Source organism: Agelaius tricolor, unplaced genomic scaffold, assembly GCF_023055355.1.
Source record: "Agelaius tricolor isolate 1412-34295 unplaced genomic scaffold, bAgeTri1.0.p SCAF_1, whole genome shotgun sequence".
NCBI lineage: Eukaryota > Metazoa > Chordata > Aves > Passeriformes > Icteridae > Agelaius > Agelaius tricolor.
The window spans coordinates 80,650,772-80,670,926 of record NW_027269261.1 but is presented as its reverse complement, the minus strand read 5'-3'; the positions used below and the strand labels follow the sequence as shown (position 1 = coordinate 80,670,926).

Sequence of the window (20,155 nt, the reverse complement as noted above, 5' to 3'; positions counted from 1 at the left end):
AACAGGCAAGCTCATGTGCTGCACACGAAGACCACAGAAAAGGACAACAGGATAAACTGCTCTTTGTTAAAGAAACCTAGCTCTTGGGTTCACAGCAAAACACATGCCATCATCAGTCTGGCAAACAGGCAAACTCAGACTCCTACAGTCTGAGTGGGGGATCAACCTGTTCATAACAGAAACTAAATATAAACTTCTATCCCAAAGACAAATCTTTGCTGAATAGTAAACACACAATTACATCTGAATGTAAAGTCATAGTGCCAGTGTTAAGAGTATGGCTGGCTGCGCTTCCTCACTTGGCCCTTCCAGCCACAGAGCAGAAATCCATGCTGGGGCTTCTGCACATGCACACAAAAATTCCAGAGTGGCAGAAGCATGAAACTGAGATGAGTCACTGCTGCTATCAGCAATCTACAGCAGCAGGGAAGCTGTCAGTTTTTACTGGGGAGAAAATTAAAACACCCCAAATCTTGAAAGCAAACAAGAATTTTACTTTTTGTCTGCTTAAAGGTCAGAACAAATTGGCACTACTGAAAATCAAACCCATGCTGAGCACTGTGTTAGGCTTCCATTATCAAAATTCTTACAACAGTTAAAGGTAATTCATATTAATTAGAATTTAATGTAGCATTGACATTATTCTTTTCGTTGACCTTGAGTACTTTTTGCAGAAATTACACTTCAATCACTTTTTTCAGCTGGAAATGGAAACATTGACCTATTCATATGAACAAATGAAAACAAACCCGAGAAAAGTACTTGAAAACCTTGATATTAAGTAACTTCATGGAAAAGATTGCTAATCCACAACACAAAAATAATAGTGGTAATTTGCATTCAATGGGGCCATATCTACACCAAGCATTTGCTGTTTATACAGAGACACACACTGCATCAATTCCTGCAATGATTTTGAAATAATCCTGCCACATCCTGGGCAGGGACCACATGCTGTGAGATTGTGTGTCCTTGAATTCTCCACCATGTGATGTGATTCCTTGAATTCTCCACCATGGTGAGAAACACACTCAACCTTCAGCTTTTGGGGACAAACTGCAAAACCAGCTCCATCTAAAACAGTCATCTTGCTTCAAAGGATGTCCAATGGGGTAAGAAACTGTAACAAAAAAGGCAGATCATGGTAGAGAAATGAATCATTTGACTCTCACCTAGGTCTTGCCTTAGTCTCCAACAGAAGCTTCAGTCCAGCAGGATAAAATTTAACCTTGCATTACGATTTTTGTCACTAGTTATCTCACTGCACATTCTTGACCCTGAGCTAAACTTCCAATCCCTAAATTCTCTGGCAGCAAGTTACATTCCTGGCCTTTGGACTTCCTGCATTTTGTCACACCAAGTGTGAAGAATTCAAAACTGACTGTAAATCAATTTATTTCTGCCCTCTGTATCACTTAGCTCCCCTGGTTTATTCATCAACACCACTACCATTTGCTTTTTTCACTCAACAAATCTAAATCCGAGTCTTCTGATGTGCATCAGGTAGGTTTGCACTGAACCATTTGTACCAGGGCATTTCTCCAGCTCATGCAGCTGTTCCAAGTTCTGCGTGGTATGTCTGCAGCGTGGAGGAAAAAATTGTGAAAATCAGGGTACCTGCCTCAGATTTTATTAGTGCAATTTGGCAGATAGAAAAAGAGCCCCAGTGAGTGATTTAAAGAATATCATCAGCCCAGCAAAGGAAGAAATATCTTATTTTAGTTCCCTGCCCAGCTTGTGACAAAAAGTTCTCACTCAAAAAGGGCAACAGTTGAGTAAAACACATTTTACATCCAGAGTCTGTTGGGGGTAACCTGCACACATGCTGCTTTATGGCAGCACACAACTTGTACCACTGTACTGTAATACAGATTCAGGCAGTTCTTTAGGTATATTCAGTACCTATTCACCTATTCAGCACCCAAGCTGGACATTTGCACTGTTACTCTTTTCAAGTACATTAATGGTACTCTGTTACCATTCAGATATGTCTGAACTCCAAGACAAGCAGCATAATATTTTATAGGTATAAAAGGTTATCTTCAGAGATAAATTACAACAAAGAGAAAAATCTTGAAAGAGTTGTTAAGTTTTCTGGGGCCAAACTATAGTATCAGTCACTGTATTGAGTACTGGAGTCCCACTTCTCTAGAAACTGATCCCTGATGTCAACATTACTAAAAAGAGAACACCTTGAAGACAAACTGAGGTGGATACCATTCTGCCTTCATCCCTCACCTGGAACACAACCCTTTCCACCCCCCAAAAACAATGGGGCAGGTTCTTGGACAGTCACACTGTGAGCTGCTTCACAATAATGGAATTCACAGAGAGAAACTATACCCTTTACTGAAAATAAACCAAAATCAAGCAAACAAAGACCCTAAACCACTAAAAAAAAAAAAAAAAAAAAAAGAGCAAGGAAAAAAGCAAACAAAAAAAGAGATTAGTTTCCAGACAGCTCACATTCCATGAATGTGCTCACAGGAATGGGGAAGGGATTGGAAAGCTGAGGTCAGGTTGTGGCAGTCCCATTTTAGATCAATTTAGACTCCTGAAGCACCACACCCTAAGATGACTTCAGCCAAAAAAAGCTGGAAAATGACCCACATCATTTTATCACTTATTCTATTCTTTGTCAAATTCTTTTTTTCGCTGTATAATTTTTTTCCTCCTTGAAAAACTGAACTCAGAGTAATAAGCAAGAAGTTCTCAACAGAAATCACAAAATGTTAATTCATGAAACTTCCTTACAGATACTGCTCATCAGAAATCTGATTTCAGTTCCCAAAAATTAAGCTATGGAAAAACAAAGCTTTCAAAATAATAATATTGAAATTATTAGAAGGAAAAGATGATATTTCGAAAACCAAGCTGTAAGATGAGGACAACAGAACTCCAACAAAAGATGAATGTAAAACCACAATAATAGGCAAAGGTATTTTTAAAAACAGCTTGTAAAAGGCAGAAAGCTAATACTTGAAATATTTTTTATTTTATGAGAAGAAACCACAGAGCTAAATAACCAAAAGGGCTTGTAAAACAAGTAAAAAAGCTGCAAATACAGCCCCAAGAATGGATGCTAAAGGCCAGTACCAATAACTGACCTTAGTATTCACTGCAGAGGAGATTAAAAAGTTCCCCCAAAGGACCTTTTTGTCATGATAGGATATATGTAAAGACCTGTGTTTGAGACTCAGGAAAAGAGGCTTTACAAGAAGTCAAGAAAATGACCAATAAATCAACAGGATATGAATGCATTACCCCAAGAGTTACAAAGCACTGCAAAAATAGAACTGGTCAACTCCTAACTGTGCTATGGGACTAAAGAGCCACTGGTGTAGTGCAGGGGGTCTGAAGAGACCAATTTCCACTCCTCCTATACATATATATGGATCTGGCAGTAGTGTGTGGATAAAAGTAACAGCTAATGTAGAACACATGGATTTTTCAAGTTCCCTCACAAAATACTTCTGTATATTTAGTTTACTGGACAACAAAACAAAACGTGATGAAATTCAAGGTGTGAATGTGTGAAATAACACGTGAGGAAAAGAATTCCTCACTGTTTTTACACAACAAAGTGTATCAGTACAATTACTACCACTCAAAGCAGAACAAAAAAAAACCCAGAAAAAAACCCAAAAGAAAACAAACAAACCAACCCCCACACAAAAACCCCCAAACAAACAAACAAAAAAAAACCCACAAAGAAAAGAGAGCTTGGAGTGACTATTAAAGACCAAAAACTACCCAGAAAGGAAACAAAACCAAAACCATTCAGTATGCTGCCTTTGTATTACAAATGGTGTCCTGCAGCCCTGACCATACATCTCAAATAAATAAAAATCCAACACAAAATATATAGAAAAAAGTAACCAATAAAGCCATGATTCTTTCCTCATATTAAGAATTATTATATAGACTGGTATTTTATCATTTAAACAACAAACAGTAGTACAAATGAGACAAATTGCATAGGTATGTAAGTCACTACAGGTGTGAAGAAAATTAATAATTCTTCCAACATTGAGAAACAGAAGAAATAAAGTTTTCCTCCATGCAGTATTTAATAAAATTGAAGAGCTCATAGTCCAGGCACAGTGCTATGTGGGCCAAGAAGATAAAAGCCATCAGATAAAGACTGCACAAACTGATAGCAGACAGGTCCTTTAGAAGGCATGAAGATCTGACAGCCCAAGATGCAACAGCTGCTCAGGACCTCCCTGATGGTGAAAGGACACACTGTTTGTTTTATTTCTATTACACTTCCTGGAGCATCCCCCACTGAGCCTTTCCAGGTTCCTACAGCCACAAACTGCTGAGGTGTGCACAAAACCACAAATCCATCCACCTCAGGTGCAGGAGAGGAGGGCAGAGGTGCAGACACCTGTCAGGAAATGTGCTGAGAGATCTAAGCCAAGAAAGGAGACTTGGAGCAGTCCCTGCTGGCCTCAGGGACTGGAGACAGGACAGCTATCTCTGTGGGAATGTACAGCTGATTAATCACTGCAATAGTGTTCCAAGACTGTCTTTAGACAGTTCAGTTGTTCCTTTGAATGTCAGCATCACCCCATGTGAAATCCACCCACATAGCAATGGGCTCAAGGAAAGCAACAGAACTTATCACAAAATCATTTTTGTACCTTTGATTTTCAAAACAGGGGTTTTTCATGTGGGGGCCAGACAAAGCTTTTAAAGGAAACAAGAATTTTGCTGCTCAGAAACTATCATGCAGAGAAGAGGAAAATGGAGCAAAGACAAGGATCCAAGAAGTATGTAAGACATGGGTCTTGAGGGCAAGACACGGCCACTGCCTCATGCAAGAGTCCGTCTGCCATTGCAGTGATAAGCTTTTGCTTATCAAACGAAAGTCTACAGCTTGTTCAGTGCAAAGCAGAAGCTTAGATGCAAAACTGTTTAGAGAAGTTAAATCAAGCAGCGGTTCTACTCCGTGTCAAGCTTTTCTAGAGGTCACTTTCAGCTCCAATAACTCTCTGGTGACTCTCCAAACAGAACTACGAAGGGATGCCATTGATATAGTTTTGCCCAGTGAGGCTGTGCAGCCTCCCTCCCTGGAGATATTCCAGAACCGCCTGGGTGCAATCCTGCGGAATGTGATCCAGGATGACCCTGCAGGAGCACGGACACCGGAGCAGATGACCCACCGCGGTGCCGTCCTACCCGACCTATTCTGGGATTAGCCCGCCTTAACAGAACACAAACTCCTGGGAGGAAAACTCTTCAGCAGACCTCGCGTGTGAACAATGGTGTATCCCTGCAGGGAGCAGTAGCCCCAAACGCTGCCCATCAGCGATGCCCTCAGCACAAGGGCTGCCCTGCCCTGCCCCGCCCCACACAGCACCTATCGCCAACCCCCGGCAGAGACAGGGGTGCCGCGCCTGCCTCCCCCCCACTGTCGCAGTGGTCTCTCCCTCCTCCTCCTCCCCTCCGGGGTTGCCGTGGTCGCGCCCTGTCCTCACCGTAGCGCTGCGGGCGCTGTGGGTGCCCAAGCGCCTCCAGCCCGCCCGGCCCCCACAGCAGCACCAGGGCCGGGACCAGCCACAGTCGAAGCCTCATGGTCCGGGCGCGGCCTCCTCCGGCACTGCGCGCCCGCTCGTTCGCATCCGCTCGGAGCAGCCTCGCCCTCCGCCCGCCGTGCTGGGCCCGCCACCCTCCTGGGCCCGCACCCGGAAGCGCGGCAGCTGCGCGCGGGGCATTGTGGGGCGGGCGGGGACGCCATCTTGGGGGGGCGGTGCGGGGGGACGCGCCCGCTCGGCTGTGAGGGCGGGAGGCGGCGGGCGCTGCCCTCACGGAGGCTCGGCGTGGGGCAGCGAGTGAGGGACCGCAGCGGGGCGTCTGGCCCAGCCTCCCCCCATCCTGCAGGGTTATCCTAGACCACGTGGCACAGGATTGCATCCAGACCGTTCTTGAGTATACTCAGGGAGGGAAACGACACAGCCTCTGGGCAATCTGTTCCAATGCTTGGTCACACGCACTGTAAAGTTCTTCCTCATGTTCAGGTAGAACTTCCTGAGTATCCATTTCTGCCTGTTGTATCTTGTCCTATTGCTTGGCACCACCAAGAGGAGGCTGGCTCAATTCTCTTGACACCCTCCCTTGAGATACTGAAATACATTGATGAGGTCCCCTCTCAGTCATCTCTTGTGGCTGAACAGGCCCAACTCTCTAGCTTTTCCTCATAAGGAAGATGCTCCAGTCCCTTCATCATCTTTGTAGCCTCTGCCCAGGAGCTTCATGCCTCTCTTGCACTGGGGAGCCAGAACTGGACCCAGCGCTCCAGGTGTGCCTCACCAGGGCTGGGTAGAGGGGCAGGATTGAAATAAAAAGGGTTTACTCCTAACAGGACCACCCCCTTCAACCTGTTGGCAATGCTGTTCTTCCTGCTGAGAGCACTTTCCTTCTTGGGACAGCCTCACCACAGCCCCGTCACGGCCTCCCCAGGGCAGGAACTGACCCCTGGGAAGGGAGAAGGCTCTGGGCTCTGCAGCCCCTCTCTGGGGACAGTGTGGGGTGTGGACCTGCCTGGGCAGGACCCTGGTGCTCTCAGAACTTGCAGGCTCAGTGATGCCACTCACAGCTGCATTTGCTGCTCCTCCCCAGCCCACGTGAGTGACTGTACTCAGGGACTTTACAAGGTTTTGTGCAGTTTCCTTAGCACAACTGAGGACTGTGGCACTTGGTACAAATAATAAGTGATGGGTCCATGGCTCAACAGTTCCCAAAGAGGACACCTTATTGAGATATAAGCATAGAAAATGTGTTACAACTGTGCTGTAGTGCTCTGGTTAATGTTCCCCTGAATTTGGTGATCTCTTACCTTTTTGCAGATGTCTCCAGCAAAGATGATTGCAAGTGATGTACTCAGCAAAACTGGAGAAAAAGTGTCCCCATTGCCCATCCTGCTTGAGCTGTGCTGCTCATTAGTTAACCTGAAATATTTTAAAAGCATCAATAAAATTACTCATTTTTCAATTTTTCATAGCACCGTAAAGGCTATGAAAGGCAGATACATCACTTAAAACAAGAGTGTGTCTCTCAGTTCTTGTCCCCAAAGATGAAAGGATTGTAAGAGGTGAAACTTCTGTGGAAACTTCTGCTGGGTCTGCTTTGAACTTCCTACAATTTGCATCCAGTGGCTCCTGAAATCAGAGGTTGTGTCTTGCTTAGCAGCCCTCACTGTATCTCCTCCATACATTTGTTCAGTTGGTTTGATGCTCAGGGAGTGCCAGCTGAACATGAGGAGGAATTTCTTTACTGTGTGAGTGACTCAGCACTGGAAGAGATTATCCAGGGAAGCTGTCAAGTCTCCCTCACTGAAGATGTTCCAGAACCACCAGGATACAATCCTGTGCCATGTGCTCTGAAATGGCCCTGCTTAAGCAGGGAGGTTGGACCAGATGCTCCACTGTGGCCCCTTCCAACTTTATCCTTTCTGTGATTTCTATGATTTCTATGATTTCTGTGATCTCCTGCTTGTAAACTTGTAGCATCCATATCATCCTGTGGCAGGAGTTCCACAATGTCACTGTATGTATGAACAGCCACTTTTCTTGCTTTCAACTTGACATTTTGTGACACCGTGTGATGACCTGACCCTGCTTCTTGCTTGGGGAAGGACAGTACATCAAGTTTGCCTTCTCTGTGCCAGTCGCCACTTCAGAGCCTCCATGAAATCCCCTTGCAGTCTGGTAAGGCTCCTCTTGCAGACAAATCCAAGTGAAATCTCCTTTCCAGTGAGGTGTATGCTGCTATTCTATGAACTTCACCATTTCTGTTATTCTTGTTTGTGGTGGTGGGACTTGAACTCCCTATGGGGCTCATGACAGAGGCATCTAGTAGATTTATAAAGTGGCATAATAATATTTCCTACCTTGTTTTCAGTATTGCTTCTGAATATATCTAATATTCAATGTGCTGTTGATCTCCACTGAGCTGGCATTGTCCTACAAATAACCTTAAATTTCCCATCTCTCACTCCTGACATGTAGTGGTCAGTTCAGAGAGCATTATTCCACACGTGATGTAGGACTGTTTTGTCCCCAAGTGCATGGATTTACATCATCTGTTGTTTTCATAATCATCTGTTGCTTTCCTGCCAGGCTCTGAGGTCTCTGTTCAGTTGTCCACAGGGAGGTGTCCAGTGCTATTCCAGATGACACAGAGGGTTGGAGCGAGGCTTTAGAAGAGTCTGGGGGTCCCTGCTGAGTCCTGTGCTGGAGCATATCTGTCCCCATATAGTGGATCATCAGTAGGTGTCTATGAGCCCTGAACAGAGGAAGGTCTTTCTGCAATTCTCAGCCACACCTTTTCTCTCTTTTCATGAATAACATGATATCTTCAGCAATCTTTGTCTTGTCACTCCTTATCTTACTTGGATTATTTATGAGTAAGTGCAGAGATGTGAAGGTGCATTAGTGACTTCTTTCATTGTGAAAATGGACCATATACTTAGTCTTTTAACTGCATTTCAATCCATGCTGGGATCTTCTCTCTTGTCCTCTGGTTGTTTAGTCTCATTAAGAACCTTTAGCAAGAAAGTCTTGAAAGTCTTTCAGAAATCTTAGCAAACTGTATCTCTGCAATCCCTCTTATCCAGGTGCTTGCTGACGCATTCAATCTGAGTTTACAAAGCAAGACTTCTCTTGGCAAGAACAATGTTGACAAAACCCTTGTAGATCTTTCCCTGGTAAATCACATCTCCCCACGTGTGCACTAATTATAGTTGTACTAGTCTGTGTGGAAAAGGTGTCACTTTTAATGGTCACGATTTAAAAAAATAATGTAACATTTGATACAATCTACTTCTTAGATGCCAAGAAAGTTTTAAGCAAGAATTGATACCACAGTTAGAATTTTACTACACTGTACAAAATATCGCATCCTTGAGTTTCCTGGGTGAACAATGTCTCTTCAGAATTTGTCTCAAAGTTGTTTGTTTTGTGTCATGAACTTTTTAGGTCAATGTCTCCATTTGAAACAGATCAGAGGTAAGTAAGGCTAATGATGAAGTGCTCCAGCAGAGGAACACACACTCAGGAGGTTCTTTTGGGTTTTCCACCATGGTTTTATCATCTCTCAGTCCTGGTTTTGCAGCCAGTTTGGTTGGTGAGTCTCAGCTTCTGGCACCTGGTACACTAAGATTATTGAAATAATCTTAAATTATTTCAGATCTTCTTGAAAATTATTTATTATTGGGTTTTATGCATTTTATGACTCTTTCCTTCTATGTCATTCATGAAATCTATCATAACCCTCTGAGTTACAGGTTTGATTGGGTTTTTCTCCAAATGAAATGTCTTATTTTGGTTAGCCTTCTTTTGTATCTGATTAATCCATGTTTGTGCTTAATCTAAACATCTTTCTGCTTTTGGGTTTTGGTTTTTGAGTTTGTGGTTTTTGGGGGTTTTTTGATATAGTACAGCCATTCTGAAGTATATGATAAATAATTTTCCTCTACACATATCTGGATTCTAGTGACTTTCTGTAATTTTTGACATCCATTGAGTACAGAATTAAAGTTTCAGGTAGATGATACTTCATCAGCTTTCTAAGATGTCTTTTCACATTAATAACAACTAAACAAGTGGTCATCATTGTAAGTATTTGGTGAATGTTACATGTAACATTTATAGGTCTCAATTTTCATTTGCCATCTTATCAGATGTGATTTAATATGGCAGGATCTTTCGGCAAGTTTTAGAATCAACTTTAGATTGAACTTTTTGGAATGCATTGTTCTTTCTAATCCCAATTTCCAGATTACATATTGGACTTCAGAGGTATCAGTACAGATCCATTTTTTTATCGATGGATAGGCTATTCTATCTCTCACTATTTTGTAACTTGCGGAGGAAGATAAAGAAAGCCAGATAAAAAGTTTCTTTTTCTATTATAACTTGAATGTTCCCACTGAGTAGTTTTTTTTCTTTCATTTACTTCTTATCTCACAAGGACACTTTAATAATAAAAGTTGATTGCCTGTAAATATTTTTAGGGTTATAGAGCTGCGCTTTGGGTTTTCACAGAGCCCATCACAATGGAGTTGTTAAAGTGTTTAGACTATTGCTATTTAATAATAGCATAACAGTATATAGTAATTATGAAAATTGTCACTGATTTAGCAATATGGTTTATTCCACATTAATAACAAGAATTGATTTGGCATCTGTAGGTTAGTTTAATGGGATGTCTGAGTGTGGGGTTTTTTTAAATCTTAATTTGTTTATATAAATATATCATCTTGTGTCCAGTACAAGACCACTTTTGGAGTGTGTTGGTACTCAGTATTAATAGAAATGCATTCTTTCCTTCCCACAGGAAGGAATTTGAGCCATTTTATTAATATGAGTATGGACTAAACAAGGATATGCTGAATAGATAGGATATGATTAGAAATTAATGAGAAACAGCACGTAGTGTGTTGGTGAGGAATAGCACAAGTATAACACATTGAATAAAAAGAAAAGAAACTAATTTTATATATAAAGGCAGTGACTGTGTTTCCCTGTGTCAATAAGAAAAGCTGGAGATGTGGAGTGACAGCTAGCTGGGTAACTGACCCTGTTGACAAGAAGGGTTCCTTTAAGAAAAACTATTAGGTAAAAGAGGTAAGCCCACTACTCAGAATGATTCATAAAATATACAGTTTAGTAGTTTGTTTGGAAAGGAAGATGGATTCTGTGGCATGCCCTGGAGGAAGATGGTGGATTACCTTTGTTTTGTGAATGTTTGAAGAGTAAATGATCCCCCCGAGGAAAAAGTCCTGATCTTGGTTCTGAGCTAAAGAGATAAGCAGAGCTCCTCCCCACCCATGTGGGAGATGTAGGCTTCATAAAGCTGCATATTTTCCCATGGGAATTATTGAAACCTGTATCACGTGTGGCTTTTGAATCTATGTTGGGCAAAGTCCTGGGAAGTGCAGTGACTTATAAGAAGTGTTCATACTTTGGGAGAAGGATGGAATGAACATATTCATAAATCTCTTCCACTTCTTTCTGCAGAAAGAAAACAAACAAACAAAACTTTAAAAGCACATGGGAGTTTCTTAAAGTGAAATAACTTCCAAAACATGGGAAAAAACCCCAACAACAAAACATCATCCATGTTTGTGTTGCACAAGGAGGGTTTTGTGTTTGTTTCATACCATGGAACAGGGGACCTAACAGCAAGAACAGGTCTGCAAGAGTTAACAGGCAGAAGACTGGTACAGGTCGGCCTGATTGCTGAGATTGTCCTCCTCTTGCTGATAAATGAGATCTGGACTCCTGTGGCATACCAGTTCTGAAATTTCTGTAATTCCTTACCTCTTTTTCCTCCACTCTTCTCTTCCATGTCTGTCTTTCATCAAGTCATCTGACTTAGTCTCCTCTTTTATCTCCATAGATGTTTTTCTTTCCCATACAGTGTTTCATTACTTTGAAGGCCTCACCCCTACTTAGCTCTGTTTGGCCTATTGTCACTTTCAAAATATGTAAAATAGCACTCCACATAAGTGATCCAGGAGTTTCCAACATTTCAACATTAGTGAGCCAATGATTTCCCAACATTTCCCCTACTTACTCAGAAAGACAGAAATTTGGCTACAACTCTTGAAATATACATATCCCAAGATTTTCTGACTTCGAGGAACTACTATGGTTTTCTGTGGTCTTCCAGGACTACACAAATATGCTGCAATTGGACTGACTTACCTGCTGTGCTAGTTTTGAAATCTGCTATTCCTGCATCACAAAGGAGAGCAGAGACTAACATGAGAGAGCTTTTTAAAGGCAGAAGCAATCTGAATTTGTTCTTCATTATTGTGAGCATATGTTCTCTATAATTATAATAACACATAATGCTTTTCTTCCCTGAAGCATATAAAAGTTAATCTTCTTAGGGAGGGAATATACTCTTGTGAAGTTACTTCCTGCTTCAGCCTTTTTAAAATCCACGAAGAAATTACTTGGGCCCTACCTTCTGACAGAAAGTGGTCCCTATTTCTTTTATCTGCCAGGAGATGGTGCTGCCAGTCTTCCATCTCTTCCTTTCCAGTTTTTAGGAAAGGTGGCACATGTTTATGCATAAATTATGAAGATACTTCTGCTATCTGACTGGTACACTTTTGTCCTAATAGGGATCTTAAGAGAAACAGAAAACACCTTTCCATATTTAAAGCTTACTACTATCTTACAACTGGACATAAATATTTAAGATTCACCAGATGTCCTTGGCAAAGCCATTCAGGAACTATCCAGAGTTTTTTAGTGTTCCACAGCAAGATGATGAATATAAACCACTTAACTTTATGATTTCCTGGGTAGTTTCACACATGCCTTTCTCACCTTTACAGACATCTGTGGATACACTCTGGCAAGATGGTTCATACATTCACAGACATCCCAGCCCTGTTGAGAGAAGAAGAGCTGTGACACTGCTTTAAATGGAAGCAGGATGCCTTTTTAAAACTCATCCTAAATCACTATTTGTAATTTAGACAGTTGTGTTAGCATCAATGTTAACAGGTCATGTGGCTTCAGGTTCCACTGAGCACACTTCACAAAATTTGGCCTGAAAAGACCTTGCAATGTATAATGGAGAGACACATTCTCTTCTGCTTGATCACATTTACAAATATGTGTGAATGCCACAGAGCAGCGTACTTCCTTTTAAGCTTAAAGGATCAACTTTTTTGCTTTGTTTATTTGGTATCAGATTTTCTTTTCATCAGTGCAATTGTTTGGTAATATTCATGACTACAGTAAGAAAAGAAAAGAAAAGAGAAAAGAAAGAAAAGAAAAGAAAAGAGAAAAGAAACCACAAAACCCCCCAAAAAAACTAAAAAAAAAAAAAAAAAGAACTGGACCTAATGTCAAATTCCCAGGTTTTGTTGTGTTCTGGTTCTAAAATACATCTGGATGATTTAACATATATCCTGGTGATTTCTCTTACCCACCCAACAGCTGTCACAGACACTGGTGGAAGTTAACATCTTTGGTATCAATTCCTGCTCTTCAGAGGACATGAGATATTTTTATTGATTCTCTTTTCTCTCCTAGGAAAAAGCTTCTTTGATGTGAAATTTAATAGAAGAAAAGAGAATCTAAGCACAAGGTAAAATGTGTTTCTTCTGGGCAGCATTTTTGATCAGACATTAGGACCAGACATTATTCCAGGAGTATTGTTAATATCAAGGCAGCAAACGTGGACCTTGTGGGAAGTGATGAAATGTGGGCCAGTCTCCAGCTGTACAATTTTGGTGTATGAGATGCAGAGGGAGCTGACTGCCAGTATAGTCCAGCAGCCTAAGCAAAACCTGGCAGCTGGACAACAGGACACCTCCCAGAGTAAAAAAAAAAACAAAACAAAACACCCCAAAACATTTAACTGATTAAATTTGCATATGTTTGGGTTTGGAAGGATCTGCTGGTATTCTACCTTATGCAGACTGCTTTGCTCTACATTTGTGTGTGTATATTTATTATGTCTTTAGATACATATGAAGAGTTCCTGTTTAGGCTTAGAATAATATGAAAGAGATAAATGAAACTCTATTGGGCAAACTGAAATCAGTATTTGGTGGCTTCACAAGTGAGATTTATTCTCATGCATAGGAGTTGAAGGTTACTCCTGGGGTTTTTTTCCCTTGCAAGCTAGGTTGACAATATGGGATTTAAGTGTAAGTGGAGACTTCAACATACTATGGAATATTCATGTATTGAATTCTGTATCATCTGTGTTACAAAGAGACAGAAAAAGAGTGGGCTAGAAAAAGGCTGTGCTGCAATGGATTTGTGCCTTCTAGGGTTTTTTTGGCAATACCTCAAATATGGAGCAGTTCATGGAATACATGGAATATAGTGTTAGATTTTGCTTGCTATTCCTAATTAGAGCTGTGGTAGACCACACTTGTGAATGAGACATCATCAAGAGTTGCTTGAAAAGAGATAAATGCCTCAGCCAACCAAATAACACCTTGCATTTTCCCTGGGTTCCACCGTGAGAATTGGAGTCCTGAGCCTCCTGCAGAAGCAGATGCTCTTGAAAAAATTGCTGTGATGGGATGTTGCAGCAATTCTCCTTCTGTAAAACGAGAAGCTGTGTGCCTTGTCTTAATGCTCCTCCAGAAACTATCTGAAAGGCTCAACAGAGGGGAAAGATCAGGACAAGAGGATCTCGTGTAGTGACCTGGTGACTTTGCAGCAGAAGGACAGGGCAGAGTTACCCTAAATTGCACCACTGACTGAAGGAACCCATTCACCTCAGAACTGGAGGAATGCAGGCTGGATTTTGCTGAGCTGCTGCAATCCTTAGTGTCTACAAGCTATCAACAAGTTCAGAGGTTTCATTCTCCTTACTTATTTTTGACCCTGTCAACTCACTGATAGCAATGTAAGTGTGAAGCATTGCTGCTCCAGGCTAGCAAGTACTTCACACTCTGAATAGGTGTAAGTGCCTGCACTGAGCAGGCAGTCTGGATCCAAGTCCTCAGAGAATTTATTTTTAAATCATTTCTTTACAAAGAAAAGTTCCCCAAATGTTTTGGGTCTATGAACACTGTCAAAATCTTCATGTGACCAGAATTCACACATACCACCTGTTTCCAACAAGAAAAGGAAGTCTCTGTGAGCAGCCTGCATCTGGGACACCAGTTCACCACTCCAAAATGGGCCTGCACATGTGTTGGACTTGTAGATAGCCCACTGATTTCAGGCTCAGGAGCACCACTGGCATACTTCATCCAACAGTCAGGGCCATCCTCATCATGGAACTTTGGTGAAGGAGCTGCATTTGAACAGCTTAAGACCTGGGTAATTCAAGTCACCTGCCCATCAGCTGAGATTTCAACATTTTTTTTAATATGTCTTCCTATTTATGTGCCTTTGATGTCTCATTTTCATGGTGCCTCATTTCTCTCCTCGCCAGGGCTTTCAGTTCCGTGTGCTTGAAATGTGACTCATAGAATCACCACTCCCCAGCCCTGCCCAATTACACTGCTCTGGGATGTGTTCACCAGCCAGATCTGATACAGGGCACACAGCAGGAAGACAAGAGAGAAGGGCATTACCAGGAGACACTTCTGCTTCAGGACAGTGCTACTGGAAGGCATGTTCCCTTCTACACCTGTGCTGGCTCTTTATCCTTCTCCTGGCCTACCTGCAGTGGTTTGGTTGGAAGTATATTCTGTGCAGTGGTAGTAGAGAGCCTCAAGAGACCTGCCCTCAGCAAATATGCTGGCTGTGTTATTCATTGAGCTGCAGCTTATATCACCCTGGTAACACAGCTCTGCCATCATAAGGCAGCTGGGAGCACTTTGGTAATTCTGTAATCACAAATGTCAGACTAGCTCAGGAGTCTCCAAACAGTTTGGACCAGTCAACTCTGAAAACTTCTTGCACCCTATTATTAAAATTCTCCCTAAAACCATGTTTTCATATGATTCTGTAGAGTCCATACCAGTGGCTTATGGGGCACAGTGAGGAAACCACTGGCCAAAATACTTCAACTGTAACTAACTTAAGGTACCATTAAAGAGACTCTAAGTCTCCTCACCTTTCTGTGTGTGAAATCAGATTTCAGTGGTAGAGCACAGACAGTGATATATATTAGATATGCAATGCAAGAGCCAAGTGTTCTAGGTATTATACACCTGCTGACTTAAAGCACCAATTTAAAAGGACTGGGAAATAACTTGAAAACAAGCACAGTGCTAGACCCATTTTAAAGCGATTATCTTAGGTATTTTTTTTAATGAAAAGTGACACCAAGCTTGTGTTTCTCACACACGAGAAAAGTGTTATTGATGAAGAACTGGTAGGCAGAAGTTTCCAAGGTCCCTAAAGCAAAAAGCACAAGCACAGAGTTTATTGCAAATCTAGGACACAAACTCATACTTGCTTATTACTCTTTAGATATTTTTGTTCTCAAAAGAATACTGATTTATATATAACCAGGGATGTTAATATGGCTCTTTGTAAATTTTTTTTGCACTTGGGGAAAAAGATAATGAAGGGAGTGTTTGAGAAAATGTCTGTCCTGAGTGAATGCCTGTTAGTTAAGATAGTAGGTAAACAGCACTATAATTAAAGGACTCAAACACTTTTGAAGTTGCTAAGGAAATGTGTGACAAATATCATCAAGAATGTGGTTCAAAGGATAAAGTTCATATCTCTAAGACACACAGGGAAAACCTAATTCTGATCCTATGCTAATTGGGTACCAGGCTTCAGCTGTATCAAATTTACTCTGCTGTCAGATGTCCACACTGGGCAACTTTTCTTGTTTTTTCTGGGATACTGAGAAAAGATGACCCGTGGGATCAGGGCAAAGAAGGAGCCTGAAATAGGTGATAAAAAGAGCCATGAAAGATGAGGAGGTCCAAAAGGAGACCAAGAAAAAGTTTAAGAGAAAAAAACCCCTCAAGCTCTGTAGTGCTATCAGAGCTTTTGCTCTTAGTCTTGTCTCCTTGATACCTTCTTCTCATTTCCCTTTCCCTTTGTGCTTCACAAAAACTGTTCCAGTTTGGCCAGTTAAATGATGCTGAATATGGTTTGTCATTGTTTGTGTTTGTAATTAAATCACACTGAATTCTTAGGTACACTTATAGTTTATTTTGTTGGCTGGTTGGGTTTTTTAAAATTTATTTGTGTTCACAAATACAGGTAAAATAAAAGGAGTGGAAGGCATAAATAGTTACGCACAATCAAGCTCTACAGTTGTTGGATTTCTGAATTGTCTGGAAGACTCCTCCAGGACAGCTGACTGGGAAGACTGAGACACAGGTGAACATCTGTGGTGGGATCCCATGGGCCTCCACTTACATTTTCCATGTAAGGGCAGCAGAAGTGTCTGCACAACCTCTGGACTCCTGTAACAGTGGTCATCATGCTTAGGTGCCTTTGCCAGGATTACAGACTGGTTAGGTGCCTTTGCCAAGATTACAGGCTGGATTAGGCACCTTTGCCAGAATTACAGGCTGGATTAGGCACCTTTGCCAGGATTACCGGCTGGATTAGGCACCTTTGCCAGGATTACAGGCTGGATTAGGCACCTTTGCCAAGATTACAGGCTGGATTAGGCGCCTTTGCTGGGTTACAGACTGGATTAGGTGCCTTTGCCAGGATTACAGAGTAGATTAGGTACCTTTGCCAGGATTACAGACTGGATTAGGTGCCTTTGCCAGGATTACAGAATAGATTAGGTACCTTTGCCAGGATTACAGACTGGATTAGGTGCTTTTGCCAGGTTTCAGACTGATCAGATATCTGTGCCAGAGCCTTGCTAGAGGAGTCATTTCCCAGTAAGAATCAGTAAGATTAGCAGACTATCCACTGCAAATTAAACCATCCATTTTGTCAAAAATCAGTTCTTCTGTGTGTTTTGATGAAAACATTGCTGGAGCCAGTGTAAACAAGGATGCATTGCTGCTGGTTTCGAGGCAATTATACTGAAATTAATGAAAACATCATTTTCAGGGCCTTTTATGACACTAAAGTGATTAGAACAAAATTAAACCAGTTGAATTTTAGTGTGCTGCTGTTGGACAGGTTTTCTCATTTACCATAGCTGATACAAATCCATGTCTTTTTCCCCTGAGAATACAGATTATTGGCTTTCTGAGCATCTAAGAAATAGTCTAAAGCATAATTCACCAAGCCCCAATCTCAAGAATGCAATGGTAGTTCCCCAAGAATAAAACCACTACTGACTATACAAATATGTTTGTACTTAATGACTCTGCAATAAGGGGTCTAAAATAAAAAAAGATAGTATAAAAATAAAAGAAGTTAAGAACTTGAGAGAAAAAAACCCCTGCAACACTGTTGTTTATATAAGTTTAAATAAGTATAGTGGCTAGTTTTAACTTTAACAGGGTAACTTTAATGTATTTGTTAGTGGATTAGTGAGAACAACTGACTGTATGAATGCATTTAATGCTATGCAGAGTATTGGGATGATTTAGCATTATGTGTGCTAGAAAGACACGCCCTGAGGAACCTGTAACTTTGAAGTTGGACTTGCTCTGAGAGGAGAGATGTGAACCATGTAATTTCCATAAGTCCCTTCCAGCCTTAATGGTTTTATGACTCTAAAGCATTATTGAAACTAAGGTGCTTTTATTAAAATATTTGCCTTGTTAGTAGCTGACAGCATTGTGTAATGATAAGAGCAATGGAGGCATGATGTTAAGCTATAAAAAGTCATAATTAGTAAAGTATGGAGCCATAAACAAACAGCTGCACTTTATAAATGTGTGTGTGTAATTTATGCAATGTAGAAAAACAGTTTAAGTGTGAGATGTTTTGTAAGATCCTTAAATGTATATTACTTATCTTGCTCTTATTAATGCAAAGATACTGCATATATGGTAGTAAGTAAATCTGAGCAGGTTTTTTATTTTGTATGAGTTGATTGCTTTTATATTGCTGTTTTACTGTGCAAGTTTCTAGTATTTCCTATCATAACTTAAACCATATTCAAATGAGCTATTTTAAAAGTTTAATTAATAGGTAAACTGGCTGTTCTTACCTGTATACAAAAACACCTAGAAAAGAGGAGTTTATCTCTGAGGATTTAGACTTTTATTTATGTTTTTTCCAGACAACATGAACCACATAAATGTGGTTTCTTAACAGTTTCAACCAAGACACCATAATTAAAGTAATGTATTTAGTACAAAATTTTAACAACATTTTTATGTCCCCATTTGAGTCCAGAAATCCAAATTATGCAAAGGCAGGAGTGGCTCACAGGACTGCAAACTCACAGCTAATGATTTGTGGTTACTGGCATGGGGTCAGCCTAGGTCCTTAGTAACCAAAAGTTGTTAGCATGTGATTATAACTAATTTCTAACATCAAATGAGTCAGTTGTCTGCAAGCAGACATGGTCAAATTTTCAATTCTCATAAATATAAATATATATAAAAATACATGTAAATATGTATATATAAATACTTATAAATAAAATATATATTTCAGTATACACACACTAGCACAACTGAAACTATTTGGTGCATTACTCATTACTTTTCCACCTTTTAATTCTCCTGAATATGGTGTATTTTTTAGGTTATAATTTTAGAGAGAGGATTCCAAATCCACTTCTCAGTTGAAAGAAATAGGAGTTTTGCTCTAGATTGTTTCATTTTAATGAGTTAAACTTCTTTAGTGAACTAATTTTCTGTGGTTAATTATCAACTCATCTTGTTTCTTGCATTAATCCCATATTCTCCTGTTTCCTTGATAACAGGTGTCAATACCAGGACATTTCATTCTGGAACAGTACAGAAACAGCCTCCCACACAATAAAGCAGAGGAGGACTGTAAACAAGGTTTGCCTTTTGATGCTTGAATTTGTTTTTACCCTTAAGCCCAACTTGTGAAAGTAGAAAGAAATTGGATGATGCAGAACACCTGAAATTGCAGTAAAACAGGTTTGCTGACCATGCCCGTGTTCTGCTGGGGTGTCATATGGATTGACACTTCTGCTAAGGATATCAAGCTTCTTTCCTAGGTGGAGATCTTAGTTTTTGTCTTTTATTTACAAGTCTTCTTTTTGTGCAGTTTGAGACTCATGAGCTTTCATTGCTGGAAGATATTACTCCTAAAGAGACTTTGATCATGCAGCCTAATGAGTGAGAAGCTGGTGTCACTCACTTTGAGCCAACCATAAACATTACAAGACCAGACCCAGAATACAGTGCAAAATAGACAAATAAACCTGCCTTGAGTCTGACAAGAAGAGATTAAACTCCTTGTACCTGTGATTTTTGTTATGTTGCCACATCATCCATCCTAATTTGCATTTCCATGGGGAGGAGGAGTGCTCCTGGCCTCTCCTCCCATGCATTTCCCTTCCTGAGGGTCAGCATGTGGGCAGGGGAGGGAGAAGGGAAAGGTGTCCATCCCTGCGTGTGGTTTGGCATTCAGGCTGTCTGATGCCAGCCTAAGAGGGGCAGTAGGGACAAGCAGAGATGAGACACAGAAGATTTCAAAGGCAGTATGGATTTGTGTTGGGCTAAATTGACTGCATAACTGTGACCTCAGAGGGATCCTCCAGTGCATGTATCCAGTGCAGCATCTGGTTGTCAGCACAGGAGACATGGCCCAGGAGGAGAGGCTGCCACTGGAGCTTTGTACCCCAGCAACTC

The 20,155-nt window shown here is 41.0% G+C and overlaps 1 protein-coding gene across 1 annotated transcript in view; it reads right to left on the bottom strand.

The window, feature by feature from the left end:
* Positions 1-5,819, bottom strand: part of ADAM17 (ADAM metallopeptidase domain 17) — a 34,610-nt gene extending 28,791 nt beyond the window's left edge. The window contains exon 1 of the mRNA XM_071441047.1: positions 5,484-5,819. Within this exon, the coding sequence (XP_071297148.1) occupies positions 5,484-5,580 (97 nt within the window). The 5' untranslated portion in view covers positions 5,581-5,819. The remainder of the gene's footprint in view (positions 1-5,483) is intronic.
* Between the last annotated feature and the right edge of the window lie 14,336 nt (positions 5,820-20,155).